The sequence below is a fragment of the Coccinella septempunctata genome, chromosome 6 (genome assembly GCF_907165205.1).
Source record: "Coccinella septempunctata chromosome 6, icCocSept1.1, whole genome shotgun sequence".
Taxonomy (NCBI): domain Eukaryota; kingdom Metazoa; phylum Arthropoda; class Insecta; order Coleoptera; family Coccinellidae; genus Coccinella; species Coccinella septempunctata.
This window is the reverse complement of record NC_058194.1, coordinates 32,725,042-32,750,894: the sequence shown is the minus strand read 5'-3', so window position 1 is coordinate 32,750,894 and position 25,853 is coordinate 32,725,042. Positions and strand designations below refer to the sequence as shown.

At 39.8% G+C, this 25,853-nt stretch overlaps 2 protein-coding genes across 5 annotated transcripts in view; one reads left to right on the top strand and one right to left on the bottom strand.

Moving 5' to 3' along the window:
- Positions 1–17,469, top strand: part of LOC123315017 (neurogenic locus Notch protein) — a 66,580-nt gene extending 49,111 nt beyond the window's left edge. For 2 of the 3 annotated variants that reach the window (XM_044900544.1, XM_044900546.1), the window contains 7 exons: positions 604–1,719; positions 4,222–5,444; positions 7,661–8,131; positions 9,404–9,626; positions 12,181–12,596; positions 13,858–14,194; positions 16,625–17,469. In XM_044900544.1, coding sequence (XP_044756479.1) covers positions 604–1,719; positions 4,222–5,444; positions 7,661–8,131; positions 9,404–9,626; positions 12,181–12,596; positions 13,858–14,194; positions 16,625–16,887 — 4,049 coding nt within the window. In that variant the 3' untranslated portion in view covers positions 16,888–17,469. The remainder of the gene's footprint in view (positions 1–603; positions 1,720–4,221; positions 5,445–7,660; positions 8,132–9,403; positions 9,627–12,180; positions 12,597–13,857; positions 14,195–16,624) is intronic. The other variant, XM_044900545.1, reaches the window with a different exon arrangement.
- Positions 17,470–17,528: 59 nt separating this feature from the next.
- Positions 17,529–25,730, bottom strand: LOC123315019 (protein FAM91A1). 2 transcript variants are annotated; one of them, XM_044900547.1, is made up of 15 exons: positions 25,560–25,730; positions 25,397–25,481; positions 25,129–25,338; positions 24,888–25,072; positions 24,730–24,830; positions 24,493–24,652; positions 24,141–24,289; positions 23,873–24,080; positions 23,442–23,713; positions 21,480–21,643; positions 21,018–21,425; positions 18,857–19,317; positions 18,695–18,801; positions 18,565–18,634; positions 17,529–18,507 (listed from the first exon to the last, which is right to left on the bottom strand). In XM_044900547.1, exons 1-15 carry the CDS (start codon positions 25,629–25,631, stop codon positions 18,397–18,399), a joined length of 2,763 nt encoding a protein of 920 aa, XP_044756482.1. In that variant the 5' UTR covers positions 25,632–25,730; the 3' UTR covers positions 17,529–18,396. The 2 variants fall into 2 exon arrangements, with proteins under 2 accessions (XP_044756482.1, XP_044756483.1); XM_044900548.1 differs by having other exon boundaries at positions 23,873–24,077.
- Between the last annotated feature and the right edge of the window lie 123 nt (positions 25,731–25,853).

Sequence of the window (25,853 nt, the reverse complement as noted above, 5' to 3'; positions counted from 1 at the left end):
TACCTTAAGACATTTACATTGGATAGGACAAGTCAAATGAAAAATAGAAAAATCCATTTTAGGGAACTTATTCTCCGATGACATTTATCGAAAATCCTGTAGTAAACTTTTCGCATTAATTCACTCAAACATAAAATTCTCAAATGCCACCACTTTTTTTGGGTCTCCCAATAGAAGGAAATTCTTTGTCATACTCTTCATTCACAATCTTTCTGATTGTGGAAATATCCAGCTGAAATATAAGTCGTTAAGATTCCGATGAAACATTATATAAATTCTCTTACATTGAATATGTTCGCTACCGTCTGACGTATTGTGGATTTTAGAATATCAAGGCATAACTATTTGAATGAGCGGACCTGAATCCTAAATAGCATTTCCTGAAACCCTGTCTCTTTTTTCAATCACTTTCGGCATTTTCGTAATAAAAATTGATATTAGTTGTGGCAACGGCGTTATGACATTAACGACATTTCATGAGTGCCAACCTAACTTCGTTCTAGTTACAAAAACTTGAGAAAATTATTTCATGGCCAACCGACTGCTAAAATAAATTTGAATGAAGTATAGTTGGGTTTCTATGGTTTTTTTTTTTCGTTGTAGGTGTATCGTTGAAGAGGTTATGTAACAACGGGACTTGCGAAGATATTGGAAACTCCCACAGGTGTCACTGTTTGGAAGGATACACCGGGTCTTACTGTCAGAAGGAGATCAACGAGTGTGAGTCTGCGCCTTGTCAGAACGGCGCTACTTGTCGTGATCTGGTCGGTTCGTACTCGTGCCATTGCACCAAGGGTTTCCAAGGGCAGAACTGCGAGTTGAACATCGACGATTGCATACCGAACCCTTGCCAGTTCGGCGGTACTTGCCACGATTTGGTCAACAACTTCCTATGCTCGTGTCCGCCAGGCACCCTTGGCTACCTCTGCGAGATCAACCCCGACGACTGCAGCGCCGATTCGTGCCACAACAACGGCACCTGCATCGACAAGGTGGGCGGTTTCGAGTGTCAGTGCCCGGCCGGTTTCGTCGGTCCCAGATGCGAGGGCGACATCAACGAGTGCCTGTCCAACCCCTGCTCGAACGCCGGCACCCTCGACTGCGTCCAGCTGGTCAACGACTACCACTGCAACTGCAAGGCGGGCTACATGGGGCGGCACTGCGAGCTCAAGGTCAACTTCTGCGCCAACTCGCCCTGTCAGAACGGCGGCATATGCACCGCGATCCACGCGGGGCACAAGTGCACCTGCCGCGAGGGCTTCTACGGCAAGAACTGCGAGTTCAGCGGCTACGACTGCGACTCCAACCCCTGTCTGAACGGCGGCAAGTGCAACCTGGCCGACGGGGGCGGTTACTTCTGCAAGTGCCCGGCCGGCCTGGCGGGCACGCACTGCGAGATCGACTCGTTGGACGAGTGCCTGAGCAACCCGTGCAAGCACCCCGACGCCACCTGTCAGGATAAGCTGGGCGACTACGTGTGCTTCTGTCCGGCCACCAGGACGGGGAAGAGCTGCGAGATCTACGACCCGGACGTGCCGGCCGGCTACGGGCAGCCGATCAGGGGCAGACAGGACGTCAGCACGTTCTACATGAAGGACCTGGAGCGGCAGCGGCAGGAGTGTCTGAACAACAAGTGTCCGCTCAAGAAGGGCAACCACAAGTGCGACGAGGAGTGCAACACGTACGCCTGCGATTTCGACGGCAACGACTGCTCGTTGGGTGAGTGACTTTTTGCTTTTTCGCAAGTTTTTGATCCTTGATTTACCCCACAAAGTCTTTTTTGCACGCCTATTCCTGAAGATTTAACTCAGGTCTAGTCTTCAATCGACGAATACTCGTTTAATCGCCGTTTTGTTGTCCGATTGGTTTATTAGAATCGATAGATTCATCTTAACGGTTCGATTCTCCCCAAAAAAAACATGATAAATTGAAATTTATAAATACAGAGGCCAAAAATTATTCTTCCTCTTCGCTCTATGAGTCGAATCGGTGTAATCCGTCCGCTCTGTGATCGGTGCTAACTTCACTTCCTTCAAACTGAAGTTGACCTATACATCTTAATCTGACAGCAATTGTCAAAATCCTGCAATTTTCTGTGATCATAGATGTAACGACGAGTTTGTTACTTTGAGCATTTTAAAATTCTTGGAAGGTCGCCGGCTCTCAAATCCAAGTGATGATATGGAATAAGATTTATATTATTTTTTCAAGGAATATTTCGACATTATTCAGTCGTTTTTTCGTGTTCTGTGCATTACATTTAAGGTTTCGTCACAGAACGCATCAACTACTATGGGATTTATGATAGTGTCAAAGTTTTATATCACCTCTATGCGCTGCCTCAATATTCGAAATGCATAAAAAGACACTCATAGCTGAGATGTTCTATGACGAAACCATAAATATAATGAACAAAAAATGCCTGAATAATGTCAAAACTTACCTTGAAAATACAATATAAATTTTATTCCATATCATTTGGATCTGAGAGCCGGCGACCTTCCTAGAATTGTAAAATACTCGGACCAGTTTGCACCAAACGCACTTAGTGTTAAGTGTCCCTTAAAATGAACCCTTAACTTAAATGACGTTGCACCAACTGTAAAGTGACATTTAAATGGCTAAAGCTAGCCTTAAATTTAAGCGCTCCTGTAATGACCACTTAGGTATTTAAGGGCGGGATTCTAACTTAAAATAATTTGTTGAACTCATAAACTGGCTGCAGAACTGCTGTGGTTTTTCTAATAACGTCAAGTACCTTTTATTTGACAATCCATTCCATTATCAATAATGATGCTAATTCAGCAACAAAAAGTTGTCACTCTTTGATGATAATATAATAATTTACTTGAAACTGACTGACAGGACAATAAAGTTAGGTTAATGAAATGACAACGATCATCGGTAATCGGCTAACCAATGAAAAGGCTTTATTGGACTAGAATGAAGTTGCACCAAAATAAAAAACTGAAATATCACTAGATATCAAAACTTAAGGGCCCCTTACTTAAGATTCTGTTAAGCCGCAGTTGTGCAACTGACAATAAAATTAAGCGTCCATTAACTTTAAACTACGCTTAGTTAAGTACTCATTTTAAGGGGGATTGGTGTAAACGGGCCTCAAAACACAAAAATAATTTGAAAAAAATTTTTTCCATTGTAAGCGTTTATTCGAATATTTACAAGGTTAGCAAACGTTTCTGAACACGTCCATTTTCATTCCTACGTTCAAGAATCCAATCGTGTCTCCTTGTTAGGTTATGGTTGGAAACATTGACAAAATACAGTTGCTCCTCTGTGATCACCGCCCACTGATAGATTCAAGGTCAAAAAAGGCTGCGTCGTAACAGTAGAGTGACATCTTAGAACATAATAAGGGTACTCTAACGATTTGTCAAAATCAGCTGACAGTTCGTTGCCGTGGGGTACACAGAGCTTTTTATTATCACTGTAAAAAAGCATTTCTGAGAAAGTTATCACTTTAATCTAACGCCAAGAAGAGCATTTTTTCCACAAAAAAAATGCGCAAAACACAAAACTCGACCAAAACAGCAACGAAAAGCTTGTGTGCCCCACGGCAACAAACGCTTAGCCGATTTTTGACAAATCGTTAGAGTACTCTTATTATGTTCTAAGGAGTCACTCTACTATTACGACGCAGCCTTTCTTTGACCTTGTATCTGTCAGTGGGCGGTGATCACAGAGGAGCAACTGTATTTTGTCAATGTTTCCAACCATAACCTAACAAGGAGACACGATTGTTTTTTGCAGGAGTGGCACAGATCATTATGAAAACTTAAAATGGCTATATCTTTTAAACCGTGCCGATTCGGATAAAATGGTGAAGGAAAAAAGCGTTTTCTTTTCTGCTTCATAATCAAACCTAAAGTTCCCTTAATTTTAAAGCCTCCTTTAACCCTACTAAAAATGACAGTAAAGGAAGCTTTAAGCTTAAAGTGACTTTAAATTTGATTATGAAACTGGACGTAAACAACTATCTCACTCCAGTCTTTGGACAACAACAAATGTTTATTTTCATTCCTTATATCTATGTTCCAAGAGTGACACATCTTTTGAATCTTTGGTTATTTGTAAACCACAGACGGACTTCTATCAAAAGCACAGAATAAATTCTCAACCCAGTATCTCGGACTTGTCACATCTATGCTTTCCGTAACTTTTCCGTTCATAACAGGAGTACAAGATGGGCTTTGTTCGCAGGTATAAACCCGTGGATCAACTGCACGGCCCCGATACGATGCTGGGAGGTGTTCATGGACGGCGTGTGCAACGAGGACTGCAACAACGCCGCCTGCCTGTTCGACGGCCGCGACTGCCAGAAGGAACTGCAACCGTGCAACCCGATCTACGACGCCTACTGCCAGAAGAACTACGCGAACGGCTACTGCGACTTCGGTTGCGACAACGCCGAGTGCAACTGGGACGGTCTGGACTGCAGCCACAAGCCGCCCGAGATAGCCGAGGGCGTGATATCGATGGTCATCCTGATGGACATCCAGGGATTCAAGGATAATTTGGTCGCGTTCCTCAGGGACACCAGCCACCAGCTGAGGACCACCGTCAGGGTGAAGAAGGACCAGTACGGCAACGATATGATCTATCCGTGGAAGGGCTCGGCGCCGGCGTCCTTAAACGACAATTATTACAATATGAAACACAGGGTGATCTACACGGAACAGACGCAGACTGGAGTGGAGGTGTTCCTGGAGCTGGATAATAGGAAGTGCACGATGATCTCTGAGAATTCCGACTACTGCTTCCAGACGGCGAGCGCAGCGGCCGAATTCCTGGCGGCCAAAGCCTCCAAACACACCCTCTCGCAGTCGTTCCCCATCTACCAGGTGAGCGGCACTATGGACCCGTTGGACGCGCTCAACACCCCGACCAACGCCAAATACGTCATCCTCGGCATAATGATCATCTTGGTCATAACGGCGGTCATATTCGGCGTCGTAACGACGCAGAGGAAACGGGCGTCTGGCATCACGTGGTTCCCTGAGGGCTTCCTACGCACCAACTCGGGCACCAGGAGGAGATCTAGAAGGCGCGGACCGGAGGGCCAGGAGCTGCGGAACATGAGCAACAACAACGCCTCGATGGTGGGCATGGACATGGGACCGCACGGCCACGCGCCCCAGTGGTCGGACGACGAGGCGGACATGCCGCAGCCGAAGCGGTTCAGGGGCATGGAGACGGGCTATTCGAGCGATCACACCGTGATCACGGACTACGAGGAGGCCGAGCCGAGGGTGTGGACGCAGCAGCATCTGGACGCGGCCGACATAAGGGGTCCGCCGATGCTGACGCCGCCCCAGGTGCACGACGTCAACGATATAAACGCGCGGGGACCGTGCGGCATGACGCCGATCATGGTCGCGGCCATTAGGGGCGGCGGGATAGACACGGGTGAAGACGACGAAGATGTAAGTATAGAGCGACTATAATCTGTTTCCTTGAGCATAATCATAAATCTCTACCGCCCAACCATTAATCTATGGTTTAGACACAGAAGATAAACGATCTGAATTCCTTTATTATTAAGTCTGTGGTTTGAACACTGGCCACAAATTTAGACAACCTCAGAACACTGAATAACTTATTCGAAGGATGAAGCTAAGCATTACGTTAAAGCATAGAAAATAACCTTTTTGAACAGAGCTTTACAATAAAAGGTGCGCTCCGCCAGTAGACTCTATAAGCACTTTTTGTTCCGTGTCGTTCGGGCACGCAGTTTCAGAACAAAAAGTGTCAATAATTGTCGTTCGTTCCAGAGAGAGTAGAGTTTTCGGAATCAACTCTATGAGCCCCAGCTCCCAAGGTGGGGCGCGAAAGGAGTTTGTGTAGAAGTAGGGTTATGACACGAGACAAACCATAAAAAAGAACTTATAAACAAACTATTCATAAAACTGTAGAATTTCCGTTTAATCCACACTAAGAATTATCTATTCATATACATTTTCGAACAAATTGCATTCAAATTCAAATTTTTCCCATGATTTTTGTGGTCGACATTTGTCATTCGTTCATTCAAAAATTGCCAATTTGTACAGGCTCCATTAGCCCTAGCTGATCTGTGATAAAACTCTAGTTCTACTCGCTCTGTATCGGTGTTTACTGGCCGAACGTAGTCAAAGATTATAGAGTGGAAAGATAGGAAACGCCCTCATATCGCTAGTACTAAAAACAGACTATATTTTGGCCGGTGAAAACACATTCGACAATGAGATGGCGCTGAAAACGTATTGTCAATACAGAAAAACTGTTTAATAACAGTTATCTGTTTTATAATTGAGGGACGCGAAATTCGAATTCTATTCCTTGTATTGAATGTCAATATTGACCTTGTTGAGACCAGAAAACAAACATCCTGAGCGACAAAACAAAAGGATGGTTTTGTTTTGTGACCAGGATGTTAGTTTTCATCTGAACTTTGTTTGGAATCGATTGGTATCAATGAAATACGCTGTTGGTAAATTTTTATTTGCAATGTATACAAAATTTACGAATCTTTGAAATTATGGACAACGGATAGAGCTTCGACTAGGACACAAGAGTATATGGTTATCTGCTATAGGTACGTCAAAGCTGTGAAAACGTTTTAAATTAAGAAACTCAGTTGAATTTGTACAATTTATATCAGAAATTAATATGAACCAATATTCAATTTATCGTCATACGATACACATTTCCGTTACTTACATATAATTTACAAAATTTTCAGAATCACAATTGAAAAAAACCTTACAGAGGTATACAAGACTTATATTCAAGCCCGTCAGTATAATTTCTTCATGCTTTTTATGATTTCTTCATGGTATCGTCTCTTTATGACACAATTTACAAATTGATCAATGAATGAACAAAACACTCACAGAAGGTTTCATAAAACTTTAACTTTCCAAACAACAATTTGACAGTCACCCGATTCCCAAATCGAAATCCATAAAACTTTTGCTTTTCTGAATATATTGAAGGCAATTGAGAATCTTTGAATGGACGTATAAAAGTCATAATTTCCCCTTAATGGACCCTTCATGCCAGGGATGCTTCCTGCATACAACAATTTAAGAGGATGAACAGTTCTCAATCGACTTGCAGTAAAATGTTCATTGCACATGGTGTAGTCAGTAGTGTTTGCAGGCCTTTACGCCCTGAAAATTTTATCCATTTCGTAGCACTGAAAATAAAAATCAATGAATGACCGAGTCACATGTTAAGTTTTAATACTTACATTCCCATTTTTCCTTAGTAAAATTCGTTTTATTTGATCCACAGTTCTTCACCATACAATAATTTTCGAACGATATTTTGAGGTTCCATCAAGAAATTAGACAAAAATTTCAATAATCAGCAACTAGAATGAGCTTGATAAACAAAAGGCGATACGACAATCAAAACATTCAAAACCACTTTGATCAAAATGACCATCTGAAATCTCAGAAATTCCAGATGTTCCTGTGAATGTCCCCCGAATTGTTATTTTAACCAGTCTTAGGGCCTTAAAAACACATTTGAAACACAGATGGCGCTCACATCACTTTAGTCGCTTCGTTTCCTAGCTTTCTACTCTAAAATCTTTGCTCTCCAGCTTTACTTTAATAAGCAAACGTAGAGATAGATTCAAATTTTGTCGTTTCAGGATTCTGCCGGTGCCATAATACAAGACCTGGTGGCGCAGGGCGCCGAACTGAACGCCACCATGGACAAGACTGGGGAGACGTCGCTCCATCTGGCCGCGAGACACGCGAGGGCGGACGCCGCCAAGCGTCTGTTGGACGCGGGCGCGGACGCCAACGCGCAGGACAATACGGGTAGGACGCCGCTGCACGCGGCCGTCGCCGCCGACGCGCTCGGCGTCTTCCAGATACTGCTCAGGAACAGGGCGACCAACCTGAACGCCAAGATGCACGAGGGCACGACGCCCCTCATCCTTGCCGCCCGGCTGGCCATCGAGGGCATGGTCCAGGATCTGATCAGCGCGGAGGCCGATCTGAACGCGGCCGACAACTCGGGCAAGACGGCGCTCCACTGGGCGGCAGCCGTCAACAACGTGGAGGCCGTCAATATCCTGCTGTCGCACGGCGCCAACAGGGACGCCCAAGACGACAAGGTAAGGCGACCTATTTTTCTAGTTTTAGGTCGGAATTCATCTATACTTCATTCAAGTTTATTTTAGCAGTCGGTTGGCCATGAAATAATTTTCTCAAGTTTTTGTAACTAGAACGAAGTTAGGTTGGCACTCGTGAAATGTAGTTAATGTCATAACGCCGTTGCCACAACTAATATCAATTTTTATTACGAAAATGCCGAAAGTGATTGAAAAAAGAGACAGGGTTTCAAGAAGTGCTATTTAGAATTCAGGTCCGCTCATTCAAATAGTTATACGCTGATATTCTAAAATCCACAATACGTCAGACGGTAGCGAATATATTCAATGTAAGAGAATTTTTATAATGTTTCATCTGAATCTAAACGACTTATATTTCAGCTGAATATTTCCACAATCAGAAAGATTGTGAATGAAGAGGATGACAAAGAATTTCCTTCTATTGGGACACCCAAAAAAAGTGGTGGCATTTGAGAATTTTATGTTTGAGTGAATTAATGCGAAAAGTTTACTACAGGATTTTCGATAAATGTCATTGTAGAATAAGTTCCCTTCAATAGATTTTTCTATTTTTCCTTTGACTTGTCCTACACAATGTAAATGTCTTAAGGTACTAATAAATACCTGATTATTATTATTACATCAATGTATTAAGATAAATAGCCACAAATACGCGACAGTTGTCCTGTTAATTGTTTATTCATGTGAAATTTTTGTTCAAAGGTGAAGTTTATCTTGACTTGAAACTTCCTTTAATTCCTTTTACTTATATTGATGCAAGATGATTTTTGTTGAAGAATTTAACATTCTTGTAATTATCTGTCAATTCATTCGGGAGATACCCATTCCCAACCACTGCATCATATACATTTCATCTTCGGATTAATATTTTTGAAATCTACAAATGATGTGAGCCAAAGAAGATAACGAACATCAACTCTCCTCAAGCTAGTGCATATTATGATATTATACTGATCTCTTGTATTTTCCATGCAAATAACTGGATTTGGTATGCCTTCAATCAGTTCGTATAAACTTCAATTATGGTCGTCACATATTTTCCGAAAAGATTCGACATTGTGATAAAATACGTAATAACAGAAACTTTTACGTAGAACGGGCAACATAGCGTTGATTTAAAACTCAAAAATGTTTTGACAAGCTTCATAACCCCACATTTTCGTACTATACAGAGCGAAATGTGTCAAATTTCCATGGCCAACCGACTGCTAAAATAAAAGTGAATGAAGTATATAACGCTGAGTTTTTTCGCAGGATGAAACTCCTCTCTTCCTTGCCGCGCGCGAGGGTTCCTATCAGGCGTGCAAGGCGCTGTTGGAGGCTTACGCGAACAGGGAGATCACGGATCACATGGACCGATTGCCGAGGGATGTGGCCAGCGAGAGGTTACACCACGACATCGTTCGGCTGTTGGACGAACACGTGCCGAGGGCGCCTCAACAGATGGTCAATGTGATACCCAACAGTTCGATGATGAGTAAGTGCACTTCGGTCTTTGGTTTTCTTTTTTTCGTTCGGAACAACGTTTATCGAGAGATGGCGGAGTGTCTTGGGTTGAACCGACGTTTTACCACGAGCAATGTTGGTTTGGAAGTTTGTTTCTCACTTAAACGCGGGTTAAACTTAGTACGGTAAGTACCTTGGATCGATGGAATGGCAGAGTTCCAAAGTACGAATGCGCTGGGTATAACAGTGTTCTAATTCTCAAGCATATTCGTCCAATTTTAGAGTATCTCGAAGATAGACGGTGCAAAATATTTGCTCTGGTCTTGATAAGAATCGTATCGAGTCGTTTCAGATGTCCTAAGCTTGGCTATATATCAGTCAGCGGATTCTTGTCAATGGGGGAGTTCCCTACATGTTGGCCAACCTAGAAAAAGGTCTACCAACGGGGAATGATTGCTTTCTAACGAAACCTACTTCATTCTTTCCGCAATGATCAAATATATTTATGAAATTCTACCGAGCTTTCTAAAGTTTACTGTTGAAAAGAAAAAAAGAAATTCATAACCTCGATTGCTGATTGGTTGAAATTTATGTTGGTATCTCTACTTCTTGTGACAATTGACATATTTCATTGGCAAATGTCAGTTTAACTGATAAAGAAGAAAGAAGTAAAAGAGTAATCTGTGACCATTTACGCCATTTATGGTTATGTTATGTGCAAAGTTTTGGTTATGTGCATAATCTTTGCTTGAACCATAGACTTAATAATATTATTATGTCTATGATATAACCAAAACTTTGCACATAACCTAACAGATTACTTTTTCCTTCTTGACATTTGCCAACGAAACATGTCAATTGTCACAAGAAGTAGTAATACCAACATAAATTTCAACCAATCAGCAATCGAGGTTATGAAAATCTTTTTTTCCCTTTAACAGTACTCTAGAAAGCTCGGTAGAATTTCATAAATATATTTGAGCATTGCGGAAAGAATGAAGTAGGTTTCGTTAGAAAGCAATCATTCCCCGTTGGTAGACCTTTTAGACCTTTTTCTAGGTTGGCCAACATGTAGGGAACTCCTCCATTGTTAGATGAACGGTCACACGTTGGGCGCCAATACAGGCTGGTCCAGAAATCCAGAAATTTTAACCACGTATTCTACATAAAAAAATAAGCCCTAGTTTGTCGTATAAACATATGTAGCGAGAAATGTTTCCTCTCCGAGATACGGGGTGTTAAAATTATAGAAAAAAAAAGTTTTTTATTTATAACTTTCACACTGCTTGAAATAGCACTTTTTGCATAATATCATTTCTTTTCTATTCTGCCAGTGGCGTCCGTATTGCAGCAAGACGAAATTATTATCAGAAAAAAAATGATACGCCACTGGTTTTACCGACAATAAAAATTACTATTTAAATCCTTATTTAGTTTGGAGCAAATTCGTTCTCTTGGCTTTTTGCTGCACGAGGCACCGTTTCCGGTTAAAAAAATAAAACATATTCTCATGCATGAAGAAATCGCCAAAATTTGATATGGTATTTACACATAATAATAATAAGACTGTAGTAAGCTTTTTATTGCTATATCAAATTTTGGCGATTTGTTCTTGCATGAGAATGCGTTTTATTTTTTTAACCGGAAACGGTGCTTAAAGTACTTAAAAATGAAGAATAAAAATGGGTATTTAAAATTTAAAGCGTTTCGTTTCTATTGCACGAGTTGACTGAAATATGCGTTGATAATAAAGGACAACAAATACATTATCTTGATGAGATAGACAAAGATGGCTGGCTATGAAGTCTTCGACGAACGAGGAAGGTCGTAAAATTTTATGGGGTTTATATGACCGGTTGCAGTTGAAGCTCGCCTGTAAGTACGCGCCTTATGCTGGCTGTAAATCAACAGCTGTTATTTTATAAAGAAGCCATTGTTCTTTTTATTTTCTAGTAGGCGCTGTTGCCAAATCGTAAACTATAAACGAAACGATTTAAATGTTGAAACCCGATATTTGAAGAATGATTTTGAATGGTTTCCGCAGTGCATTCGAAAAAATCATGAATGAAACTGAAATGAATTATTCAGTTTAAGCTTGCAAATGCAGTGATAACCCAAATTGAGCAGAATTCCCCATTGCCAAGTTCACCACACGGTTGTGCTCTTATAGAAGGTCCTCCAGTCTTTGCGCATTCTTTAATATTGGCAACGGCTTTGTGCGAATCTTGTTGTATGAACGGTCCCACGTTGGGCGCCAATTTTGACGATTCAAGATAAAATTCCTGTTAAGGGTAGTAGGATTGGGATTGATACTTATCGGAATTTTTAATGGCCACAGAGAGTTTGAGTACTTCGGCGTAATCGCCAAGCCTATCACAGGGTTGTTCTGTGGAGACAAATATCTTGTCAACCGAAAATTCCAAGTTTAACAAACTTCCCAACATAACGCAACAACATTACTGCACAAAATGAAGTACATAAGTGATAAAAACGCCACGTAGAGTGTTGTGAACCTAACCTAAAAAGACACTCCGCCAGGATAAGTTGTTGGGACACCCGTCCAAAACGATCGTTTCCCATTCTAGCCTCTCCCACAGGTCAGATGCTGCAGCAGCCGACCGTCATCGTGCCGAAGAGACAGAAGTCGAAGAGGCCGAGCAAGAACAACAACAATAACAATAACAACAACAATAACAGTGGTGCAATAGGACCGACGAGTCCGGACGGCGACATGAACGCCGGCAGCATGAGGAGAAAGGCGACGGCGAAGAAGAACAACAAGAAGAACCAAAACCCGAACGAGATGGCGCAGAGCGTCGATTCGATCGCGTCCACGCTCAGCCCCGTCCAGTCGCCGATGACCAACATACCCAGCCCGTACGAGGCGACGTCCATCTACTCGAACATGGGCCTCACGCAGGGCCTCGAATCCCTGATGAACTCTCAGAACAAGCAACCGCCCAGCTACGAGGACGTCATCAAGAACAATCCCAACCTACAGGTTAGTGGACTATACCTCATTCAAATTTATTTTAGCAGTCGGTTGGCCATGAAATAATTTTCTCAAGTTTCTGTTACTAAAACGGAGTAAGGTTGGCACTCATGAAATGTCGTTAATGTCATAACGCCGTTGCCACAACTAATATCAATTTTTATTACGAAAATGCCGAAAGTGATTGAAAAAAGAGACAGGGTTTCAGGAAGTGCTATTTAGAATTCAGGTCCGCCCATTCAAATAGTTATACCCTGATATTCTAAAATCTACAATACGTCAGACGGTAGCGAACATATTCAATGTAAGAGAATTTATATAATGTTTCATCTGAATCTAAGCGACTTGTATTTCAGCTGAATATTTCCACAATCAAAAAGATTGTGAATGAAGAGGATGACAAAGAATTTCCTTCTATTGGGAGACCCAAAAAAGTGGTGGCATTTGAGAATTTTATGTTTGAGTGAATTAATGCGAAAAGTTTACTACAGGATTTTCGATAAATGTCATCGGACAATAAGTTCCCTAAAATGGATTTTTCTATTTTTCATTTGACTTGTCCTATACAATGTAAATGTCTTAAGGTACTAATAAATACCTAATTATTATTATTATATCAATGTATTAAGATGAATATCCACAAATACGCGCAAGTTGCCCTGTTACTTGTTTATTCATGTGAAATTTTTGGTCAAAGGTTCATCTTAACTTGAAACTTCCTTCAATTATTTTTACTTATATTGATGCAAGATGATTTTTGTTGAAGAATTTAACATTCTTGTAATTATCTGTTAATTCCTTCGGGAGAAACCCATTCCAAACCACTACATCATATCCATTTCATCTTCGAGTTCATATTTTTGAAATATACAAATGATGTAAGCCAAAGAAGATAACGAACATTAACTCTCCTCAAGCTAGTGCATATTAGGATATTATACTGATCTCTTGTATTTTCCATGCAAATAACTGGATTTGGTATGACTTCAATCAGTTTTTATAAACTTCAATTATGTTCGTCACATATTTTCCGAAGAGATTCGACATTGTGATAAAATACGTAATAACAGAAACTTTTACGTAGAACGGGCAACATAGCGTTGATTTAAAACCCAAAAATGTTTTGACAAGCTTCATAACCCCACATTTTCGTACTATACAGAGTGAAATGTGTCAAATATCCATGGCCAACCGACTGCTAAAATAAAAGTGAATGAAGTATAGTAAGTTATAGTGTAGGTCGGAAATAATTTTTTTTTTGCGATTTCAGTTATTGGGCATGGACAACTACGGCACCTACCTGGCCGGTTTTCAGGATCTGATGATGCAGCAGAGGCAAGGTCAGCCCAACACCCTGAGTCCCCCCTACTCGAACCAGTCGCCCCCGCACTCGGTGCAGTCGAACATGTCGCTGTCGCCGCAGGGGTACAACGGTTCCCCCTCCCCGGCCAAAACGAGGCCGTCCCTGCCCACTAGCCCCACCCACATAGCCGCCATGAGGGCGGCGACGCAGCAGAAGCACGGCGGCGTGCCGCAGGCGCAGAACCTGCAGATCGGCTACGATTTCATGCAGACCGGTCTGGATATGCCGATGTCTTACACTACAGGTGAGTTGGAAACTTCGTAATGATGAAAATTGCACTCAGAGAAAGATAGGAAACGCCCTCGTATCGCTAGTTCTAAAAACCGACTACATTTTGGCCTGTGAAAACACATTTGACAATGAGATGGCGCTGAGAACGTACAGTGACTCTATCAAACACAGTGGCGACAATTGGAAATTTAGCAAGAATATGGCGGCTTAGAAGCACAGATTTCAATGCTATGATCTCTAATTCAGAATGCGGATTGGCTCATGTGACTAAATCCGCCATATTCTTGCTAAAACGATGAAAAACGAGACCACAATGGAGGAGTTCCCTACAAGTTGGCCAACCTAGAAAAAGGTCTAAAAGGTCTACCAACGGGGAATGATTGCTTCCTAACGAAACCTACTTCATTCTTTCCGCAATGATCAAATATAATCATGAAATTCTACCGAGCTTTCTAGAGTTTACTGTTGAAGAGAAATAAAGATTTTCATAACCTCGATTGCTGATTGGTTGAAATTTATGTTGGTATTACTACTTCTTGTGACAATTGACATGTTTCGTTGGCAAATGTCAAGAAAGAAAAAGTAATCTGTTAGGTTATGGGCAAAGTTTTGGTTATGTGCACAATCTTTGCTTGAACGCATTCTTGTTTTCTTGTATTTTGTAAGCTATACAGCACATTAAAAATATTAATATTATATATATATCAGTAAAAATGACATTTGCCAATGAAATATGTCAATTGTCACAAGAAGTAGTAATACCAACATAAATTTCAACCAATCAGCAATAGAGGTTATGAAAATCTTTTTTTCTCTTTAACAGTAAACTCTAGAAAGCACGGTAGAATTTGATAAATATATTTGATCATTTCGGAAAGAATGAAGTAGGTTTCGTTAGAAAGCAATCATTCCACGTTGGTAGACCTTTTTCCAGGTTGGCCAACATGTAGGGAACTCCTCCATTGAACTCGGAGATCATAGAGAAGAAAGATAGGAAACGCCCCCATATCGCTAGTACTAAAAACCGATTACATTTTGACCAGTGAAAACACATTTGACAATGAGATGGCGCTGAAAACGTATTGTCAATACAGAAAAACTGTTTATTAACAGTTTTCTGTTTTATAATTGAGGGGCGCGAAGTTCGAATTCTATTCCTCGTATTGAATTTCAATATCGACTTTGTTGAGACCGGAAAACAAATATCCTGAGCGACAAAACAAAAGGATGGTTTTGTTTTGTGACCAGGATGTAAGTTTTCATCTGAACATTGTTTGGAATCAATTGGTATAAATTAAATACACTGTTGGATTTGATAAATTTTTATTTGCAATCTATAAAAAATTTACAAAAATTTGAAATTATGGACAACGAATAGAGCTCTGACTAGGGCACAAGAGTATATGGTTATCTGCTAAAAGTACAGGTCAAGGTCAAAGGTGTGAAAACGTTTTAAATTAATACACTTAGTTGAATTTGTACAATTTATATCAGAAATTAATATGAACCAATATTCAATTTATCGTCATAGGATACACATTTCCGTTACAAACATATAATTTACAAAATTTACAGAACCACAATTGAAAAAACCTTACATAGGTATACAAGACATGTATTCAAGCCCGTCAGTATAATTTCTTCATTCTTTTTTATGATTTCTTCATGGTATGGTCTCTTCATGACACAATATACAAATTGATTAATGAATGAACAAAACACTCACAAGTTTCATAAAACTTTGACTTTCCAAACAACAATTTGACAGTCACTCGATTCACAAATTAAAATCCATAAAACTTTTACATTTCTGAATATATTGAAGGTAATTGAGAATCTTTGAAAGGACGTATAAGTCATAATTTTCCCTAAATGAGCCCTTCGTTCAAGGGATACTTCCTGCATACAACAATTTACGTGGATGAAAAGTTCTCAATCGACTTGCAGTAAAACGTTCATTGCACATGGTGTAGTCAGTAGTGTTTGCAGGCCTTTACGCCTTGAAAATTTTATCCACTTCGTAGCATTGAAAATAAAAATCAATGAATGACCGAGTCACATGTTACCAGTTTTAATACTTACATTCCCATTTTTCCTTAGTAAAATTCGTTTTATTTGATCTACAGTTCTCCCCATACAATATTTTCGAACGATATTTTGAGGTTTTCACCAAGAAATTAGACAAAAATATCAATAATCAGCAACTAGAATGAGCTTGATAAACAAAAGGCGGTTCGAGAATCAAAACCACTTTGATCAAAATAGCAATCTGAAATCTCAGAAATTTCATATGTTCCTGTGAATGTGATATTTTTACCAGTCTTAGGGCCTTAAAAACACATTTGAAGCACAGATGGCGCTCACATCACTTTAGTCGCTTCGTTTCCTATCTTTCCACTCTATAATCTTTGATTGAACTCAATTCAATGTGGATTTTGTGTAGGCATGGCCAGTAATGTGATGCAACCGCAGCAGTACCAGCAGCAGAATTACTTCATGACGCCCCCCAGCCAGCATTCGGATCACCTGTTGCCGGATAACTTCCCGACCCCCTCTCCGGAGAGTCCCGGGGACTGGTCGTCGAGTTCCCCCAGGTCCTGCAACTCGGACTGGTCGGAAAATATAGCCAGTCCGAACACTTACACCTCCACCGTAGGTAATCCGGGCCACCAAACGAATAAACCCTCTGATGCTATTTATATTTGACGCCATGACAAAACTTTTAAAAAGATATAAGGATCTCTTATTTTTAGAACTCCAGTTTTCCCGAGTTGGGAGAATTTTTTCCATTAAAGGACGAATCTTCAATTCGATTATTTATTGGTGATATCGGGAGGAAACCAATGCTCGGTTTGTTGAAAAATTGATTCGAATAAGTCATGGGTGTTGATTTATTTGAACATCACTTGCGTATTATACTCGGATAAGTGATTTTGGAAAAAATGAACCCCAATAGAAATTTGTTCCGTTGCAATGTGGAGCATTCCGCCAACAGTGCCTCGTTTTGTTATATCTTTCTCTATACATTATTATGTAATATAAAAAAATATTTACTCAAATCAGTTGATGCGAATAATTATTTATGAACTAATTCTAGGAAGATCAGCTGATTTTTAAATCCTTGTAAAAAGTACTGATTAGGTAACAGTGGTTTTAAATATATTTAGTTGTAATTAGTTTATAATACTTCGTTCGAAGTAATATTTAGTAATTTTTTTACTAGTTAAGTATATAAGAGCTTTGTACTATATAAATACTTTGATAAATAAATTTACCGATTAAGTTTTATTATTTTTTCTTTTTCGATATTAGTTATTATTTGAGGCAATATAATAATAGAATAAAACTGACAATAATCGTTTATTTGTACATAAAGTTCATGTGGAACAATTGAAAAACGGAATGTTTAGTTTACTGGAACTAATACTGTTAAAAAAACAAAACTAAGTACATAAAAACATCAACAAACAATTAAAATAATATTAGTATATTACAATAAAATACATATTTCAAAACATAACAACCATTTAGCTATGTACGGAACGTGAAACACAATAAGAATAAAATACTTTCGCACAGGAAAAAAAACAAGTTGGAGTCACATTTTCAATCGCATTTCTTTTATTATCGATCTATTTCTATCGAAAAAAAATCTAAACTATGCGGAATTTAATTCGAATTTTTCATCAATCAACTAATGAAGCGTAATGATTCTTGAAACGTTAGGAATGATGGAATAATTTTTTCACTAATAAAGGAAAACTTTGAAGTCTAAAATAATACACGTGATGTAAGTTATAAAATAATGGAATTCGCCGAAGGAATGCAACTGAACACATGTATTAAAAGAGGAAAATACGTATCAGTGGTAAAAAAAATATCAACATGAAAAACGATAATATTCACCATTAATCTTAACTAAATCAATTTTACTATCAAATATTACAATGGAAGCAATCTTAATAGCAGATAATAAAGGCCACTTTTCATAAATATTAAAAAAATTAAGTATTCTAGTTTTTTCCGCTGAAGTACCGAGCCATCCTATTTTTTAAGAAGTTGAAAAACCTACAACTCCGAAACATCTTCGAAAAAACAAGGTATCACCCGACAAACACTTTCGTTTTTCCATGTAAAAAAATATGTATGAAAATCACGAAACAACAGATACCTTCCATACCTGAATTACTTGTTACCCGCTAAAAGTTCGAAAAATCATTTCCCCGACCATTCAGACACTTTCCCGTTATCGAAAACCAGGTTGTACCTGGGCTGGGGCACCAACCTACCCCTCTTCATTATCTCCATGTTTTCACCGGGATAATACTGCAAAAAAAAACGAATATACTCATCTCTTCATTGAATAAAACAACCAAAGATTACCTGACATTGAGAAATGAAATCGAGAAGCATCGAACCCAACTTTCGACTTGACTCCACCAATTTCGCCAAACTGAAATGAGAAATTTTTGGTTATAATTGAGATTTCACCCCGTTTCGATTGTTTTAATACCTAGTTTTCTCAGTCAATCCACCGAAAATAATCGTGTCGCAGATTTTGGTGTTTGCGTTGGCATCGAACAGTGGAACACCGAAATGGCAATCCAGGAGCGTCCACACCTAAAATCAAGTCAAGGCGTTGAAAAAAAATTAGATTCATCACATTGTAACAGACCTCTCCTTTTTCCTTCTCTTCCTCCTTCACCAAGTCCTCTTTCGAGTTACTCTCCCGGGTAAACATGCTAACATGTTCTTCGGAAGGCGTTACCAGGCCTTCCATAGAGAACGTCGTACTTAACCTCAATTCCAACACCTTATCTAACATACTATCTTCCTTATTTAACACTTTATCGTCCTTACTCAGTCCTTCCAGCTCTTCCCTGAGGATTTTTGAGTTTTCCTCGCTTATAAAGCCGTTTTTGGGGGCACCGGAGTGGTTTTCCTCGTTGGTGTTACAATTGTAACCCTTATCACTCAGATCTTGTACTTTAGATCCTTTAGTTTTATCCACTTCCTTACTAGATGATTCTATAGAGCGTTTCTTGCCTGTTAAGCTGTAATTTTCATTCGATAAGGAAGTCGGTTCAACGGGGTTCATGGATGATGCAGGTTTTAACCGTTCGATCTTCGAATGCCCTAAAAAACACTATAAAGCAATAGATGTAAAGCAATATAGATGTTAATGAATAAATTCCAATCCTAAAACTTTAAACAGTATAGGTATACTACATTCACATTTATTTTAGCAGTCGGTTGGCACTCATGAAGTGTCGTTAATGTCATAACGCCGTTGCCACAACTAATATCAGTGCGCAAAAAAATTAACGCACATTATGGAAATCTCAAATTTATTCTACAACTGAAGGTGTTCTCAATGATAATTATTTTTATCAGAGGTATGCATGCATATGTTATCCACTTTCAACGGTTTTCTTCAATACAGATGTTTTTTCCCAGCAGGAATAAAACAAGATGATATTATCAGATTTTGAATGTATTGGCTCCATTCTAAAATCAGTTGTTCTCGATCAATTCTAGTGATCAATAGTTTTTCTTTTGTTTGATTTTCTACACTCGATCGCTATGCAACGCGAAACACGCAATTTGACCCAAGAGGAATGTGCCCAAGCGGTAGTTTTGCGAGAAGAAGGGTGGACATACACAAGAATTGCAGAAAGGTTTGGAGTTTCCCATACAAGTGTGTCCAGAATGTTGCAGCGATTCAGGGAGACACAGGTATGAATGTCCGCAGACCAGGACGAGTAGACCACGAGTAACAACTGCCATTCAAGAACGTTACTTGAGAGTTTTTGCGTTGAGACAACGGTTTGCAACCGCTCGCCTCCTTCAAATTCAGCTTGAGCAAACTCATGAGGTGCAAATTAGCACTCAGACAATAAGAAATCGCCTCAGAGAATATGATTTAAGGCCTCGTGTCGCGGCAAGAGGCCCAGCTCTTACCCCAGCCCATCGAAGGACGCGTTTAGATTTTGCGAGAGAGCATATCCATTGGAAAGAGGCCGATTGGGAAAGAGACGTCCACATGAAAGATATGCTCAGTGCAATTTCCTGAATACTACTGGTTTCGGGGAAGGATCGATTATGATATGGGGTGGAATATCTTTGACTGCTCGCACAGACCTAGTGGTCGTTGATAATGGAGCTATGAATGCTGATAAGTATCTAAGGAACATTCTTGAAGAGCATGTAGTGCCTTTTGCCCCATACAATGGTGAAAATTCCATTTTTATGGACGATAATGCCAGATCCAATCGTGCGCGCATCGTTCAGGAGTACCTTGAAGAGCTTGAAGTCTCTCGAATGGAATGGCCAGCAAGAAGTCCAGATCTCAATCCTATTGAGCAGGTTTGGGACGACCTCAATAGACGGCTGAGAAGTTCAGAAAATCATCCAGCTACTCTTAATGACTTAGCAATCCAACTCGGAGAAATCTGGGAAGGATTAGATCAGAACATTTTAAGATCACTCATTTTGAGTATGAACCGTCGTTGCCGAGCTGTAATTATTGCAAGGGGTGGAAATACCAAGTATTAAATCACTTATCAGCATTTCAGTATTTTGAAAATTGTTCATTTCTCTTCTTTCACGTAAGATTCGGTGAAATCCTGAATTTTTCTTCCATTTAATGTGTCTTGTTTCGTTCAAAACCTTCCCGAGAGAACATTCAAAATAAGTTATAAAGTCAATGTAGAGTTAACTTTCATTAAAATTGAGATTTTCAGAATGTGCGTTAATTTTTTAGCGCAGTGTAGAACCACTGGGCGACACCAATTTTCACACTCCAGAAAGATCCCCACCAACCGAACAACCCCTACCTGCCATGCTCCTCTTCGTGTTATTCACCAGTCTGACTGTCGGTTCCCTGTTCGAACATCCGAAATCCAGCACGCCTATATTGACGAAAGTCAAGAATCCGCAGTTCCTCTCGATGTCTATGATGTCGTTCAGGATCCTCGAGGCCGGATGCTTCCTGAAGCGGTAGTCCGTGTTCAGTTCGCAGCCTCCCTTGACCGGAGTGTCCGGCCTGAACGGGAACGGCACCACTTTGGTCGAGGCCACTTGGTGGACGCCGTAGGCCTGAATAAGGACCGGGGCGTATTGAAGGGCGGCGTTCACGTGGATCACGTTCGATATCGGTATGATGGCGGGCTCGTGCAGCCAGGTGGTGACCAGGAGCTTGGAATAGCCGAGGAACATGCGAGGTAGCTGCTTGATGTTAGACCCTAATCGAAAAAACCTTGAATTACCGTGTTATAACCCTTGGTTTCGACGATTACCTTTGACTAGAAGGAGAGAGGGAGGTCCGTAGCCTGTCATGTGGTAGATGAACAGTTTGAACCACAACGAATTGACTTCTGGTACTGCTGGTCCCAAATGTGGCGGTGATAGACTGAACACTGGCCTCACTTCTCTACTCAAGGGGGCCATTGAAACTAAAAGCCTAAAAGTTCGAAAATATGCAATAAAATGTCATTTCGATTATAAGATAGGAACCAAAGATTATAGAGTAGAATGATAGGAAACGAAGCGATTAGAGTGATGTGAGCGCCATCTGTGTTTCCAATGTGTTTTTAAGGCCCTAAGACTGGTTAAACTATCAGTTCGAGGGACATTCACAGGAACATATGGAATTTCTGAGATTTCAGATGGCCATTTCGATCAAAGTGGTTTTGAATGTTTTGATTCTCGTATAGCCTTTTGTTTATCAAGCTCGTGCTAGTTGCTGATTATTGAAATTTTTGTCTAATTTCTTGGTGAAAACCTCAAAATATCGTTCGAAAATTATTGTATGGTGAAGAACTCTGGATCAAATAAAACGAATTTAACTAAGGAAAATGGGAATGTAAGTATTAAAACTGGTAACATGTGACTCGGTCATTCATTGATTTTTATTTTCAGTGCTACGAAGTGGATAAAATTTTCAGGGCGCAAAGGCCAGCGAACACTACTGACTACACCATGTGCAATGAACATTTTACTGCAAGTCGATTGAGAACTGTTCATCCACGTAAATTTTTGTATGCGGGAAGCATCCCTTGCATGAAGGGTCCATTTAGGGGAAATTATGACTTTTATACGTCCATTCAAAGATTCTCAATTGCCTTCAATATATTCAGAAATGCAAAGTTTTATTGATTTCGATTTGTTAATCGGATGATTGTCAAATTGTTGTTTGGAAAGTTAAAGTTTTATGAAACCTTCTGTGAGTGTTTTGTTCATTCATTAATCAATTTGTATATTGTCTCATAAAGAGACCATACCATGAAGAAATCATGAAAAAGCATGAAGAAATTATACTGAAGGGCTTGAAAACAAGTCTTGTATACCTCTGTAAGGTTTTTTTCAATTGTGGTTCTGAAAATTTTGTAAATAATATGTAAGTAACGGAAATGTGTATCCTATGACAGTAAATTGAATATTGGTTCATATTAATTTCTGATATGAATTGTACGAATTCGACTCAGTTTATTAATTTAAAACGTTTTCACAGCTTTGACGTACCTATAGTAGATAACCATATACTCTTGTGTCCTAGTCAAAGCTCTATTCGTTGTCCATCATTTCAAATTTTTGTAAATTTTTTATAGATTGCTAATAAAAATTTACCACATCCAACAGCGTATTTCATTGATACCAATTGATTCCAAACAAAGTTCAGACGAAAACTAACATCCTTGTCACAAAACAAAACCATCCTTTTGTTTTGTCGCTCAGGATGTTTGTTTTCTGGTCACAACAAAGTCAATATTGAAATTCAATACAAGGAATAGAATTCGAATTTCGCGCCCCTCAATTATAAAACAGAAAACTGTTATTGAACAGTTTTTCCGTATTGACAATACGTTTTCAGCGCCATCTCATTGTCAAATGTGTTTTCACAGGCCAAAATGTAGTCGGTTTTTAGTACTAGCGATATGAGGGCGGTTTGTATCTTTCTACTCTATGATCTTTGATGGGAACATTGTAACGGACGTCCAAAAAAGTCGTCAAGTAGACTTTGGAATCTTGATGTTCGACCTGTAGTTTTTTTTTGTTTTGTTATGTTGGTGTGAACTCTATCAGTCATACAGCCCCAGGTTGGGCGCCAATTTGCCGTGTTCGGAGATAAAATCCCTACTTAGGGTCGAGGGATTGTAATGAATACTATTGGAGATATAAAGATCCACAGCCTACTTGATGAAGCTTTTTTTCGGGAAGTCGTTGTAACGAATAAGAGAATTTTCGATACCAAAACTTACTTGTACTTCTTCTGCAACAGCCTCGAACACGTGGCCTCGTCCAAGGCCTGCAAACTTTCCAACCTGACCAGATCCAGACCGCAACTGGGCAGTTTCCTCAAGGCCAAGATGGTCGACCTCAAGATCACTGCGTGGTCGAAAAATCTCCTGGCCTCCCCCTCGCCTTCAGCGTCCAGAGCAGACACCTTCTCCAGCTCCCCCAGGAAACTATCCAGGCTCTCGTCGCACAGCTTGCCAACCTCGAACATGGTCACAGCGTGCTTTTTCAGACCCTACAAGGGAGTCAGGTCGGAAATAAGAAAAAAAAACACAGACGCAAAGAAATTTACGTCAGTTGTCAGTTTGACAGAACTGACAGGAGCGAGGTTAGCTGGGACCACAGACAGGGTTAGGTAGTACCGATTCGGATTGGAGTAGAGCAGATTACTAACCTGAGACAGGTTTCCCATCATCAGGAAGGCCGTTAAGGCGGAATCAAAGAGGAAGGCGATCCTCTGCCCCTTCCTGTCCAAAGTGTTCGAAGCAGGACTGGCCGGAAGGTCACGATCAGGAGACAGGAGCTCTTCCGACAGGCTGAAACTGGAAGACTTCGAATTGAAGTTCAGCGTCAAGGGAGTGATGGCTGTTTGTTGACCGCTGCTGTAGAAAAAAAAAAAATAGAGATGCGATTATATTATGTTAGAATCGGTTGCTACTCACTTCGAATCTGGGGGTAAAACGTTCCAACTTGGGTGTCGTCTGTTCACTTCGATGTCTGGGTTCAGTTTCCTGGCGAACTGCAGCCGGCAATAGAGGGAGACTGCTTGCTTCACCAATTCAGTATCTACTTGTAGTACTGTATTCGCAAGCTGAACCAAAAGAAATATAATTTTTTTCTATATTCGGAAAAGTGAATCTACCAATGAAAAATAATCTACCGGCTATCTAGTATTATCTAATATAATCAATAATCTTTCAACACTTTAGAAGAAGCTAAGAAACTTTTACTCTACTCTCAAAACAATATTTTCTGAACATTTTCAAGACACGCCCTGTACAAAGAAATACATACCTCACCTATGGTTATATGCTCGTCAATGGACACAAATATTTTGTATAACAAAGTTTCAAAATAATCGCCTGTTACCCTGTTCATAACGAAACCTTGTAAAGGCGGTACTTGAACAGAATCCACCGCTGTTATCGGTACGTCCAGGTATATTAGGCCTTTTCTGCAATGAAATAATCAACTGTCACCTTTCCACCAAAACATGAGCTGTCATTTATTGACAGTTGAGGTTAGACTCACTTGTACAGACTAGTCACAATGTTATAATCCAATTCACCAGCCGTTTGTGATCCCTGATCAATAAGTTTATCTATAACGACTAATTCTTCTTCGTTCACCATCTAAAACAATTTTTAGGTGATAAAAATATGGTAGATGATTATGTTTGCTTCTCATACTTTGATATCTTCTTCTAGAACAAGTCCAATTTCCACCCTCCACCAGGGTTCGATATGAATGTTAGATGGAACCCTGGGAAGAAGATTTCTAACGTTGGTCTTACCGAACAAACGGCTCCTGTTGGACCTCGACTGGTTTATCAGGTCGATATACTCGTTTCTGCCTATTCCTAGTAACCTCAAACCTAAAATAGTTTACTCGAAAGATTTTATCTTCTTTCAACGAAAATGGATGACTTACAATCTGCAGCAGTAAAGTTGGGCAAGGTATCATAACTCTTCTCAGACTGAATAAGCTTTTCAATAACAGAAATGTAGTAATTGAACGGAGTGATACGAAGACCCTTCACTATCATATCAGCCAAATGATAAGGAAATAACATTAATCGTTCTCTACTATACGCTATGATCCTCTCATAATACCTTTTCTCGTTTTTCCATACATGTCGTACTGTGGAAAATATTTATTTGAATACAGATTGACACGATAATTTACAATCATGTTTTACCTAAATTTCCCCTATATCTTAATTGATTTCTCACGCTAAAATTAGCGATATACTTATCATACTCCCTGGAAGAATTACCTAGTATCTGGAAAACATAAAGTTATTGTAATAGGAGTATTAAATAAACAAATAAACTTCGTTTTACAACTTCAGTTAATCTCACTTGTTTGATATGTGTTGGTAATTGATTCCAGGTTATTTTGTTTCTTATATTATCCTCTATCTCAGCGTTCATTTTTGATTTCAAAAATATCAGAATTTATGTGAAAATTTCAAAATTATAAAAAACATCCATCCCTGAACCAGATAGAACACCAACACGACATGACATTTCTATGACAGAACCCATAGAAAAACTGTCTTAAAGTTTGACATAAGTGACACTTGGAGAGGTATGATGTGTTGCCTAGGGCTGCTTCATCCAGGCCATCTATGAGAAAGCAAGAGAAGTTGTCAC

Coding starts and splice junctions, on each gene's coding strand:
- LOC123315019 (XM_044900547.1), bottom strand. CDS start 25,631: ATGAACGCTGAGATAGAGGATAATATAAGAAACAAAATAACCTGGAAT. Junction 24,081..24,140: donor GTTTTACCCCCAGATTCGAA/GTGAGTAGCAAC, acceptor TTTTTTCTACAG/CAGCGGTCAACAAACAGCCA. Junction 18,635..18,694: donor GGATTGACTGAGAAAACTAG/GTATTAAAACAA, acceptor TTCTCATTTCAG/TTTGGCGAAATTGGTGGAGT.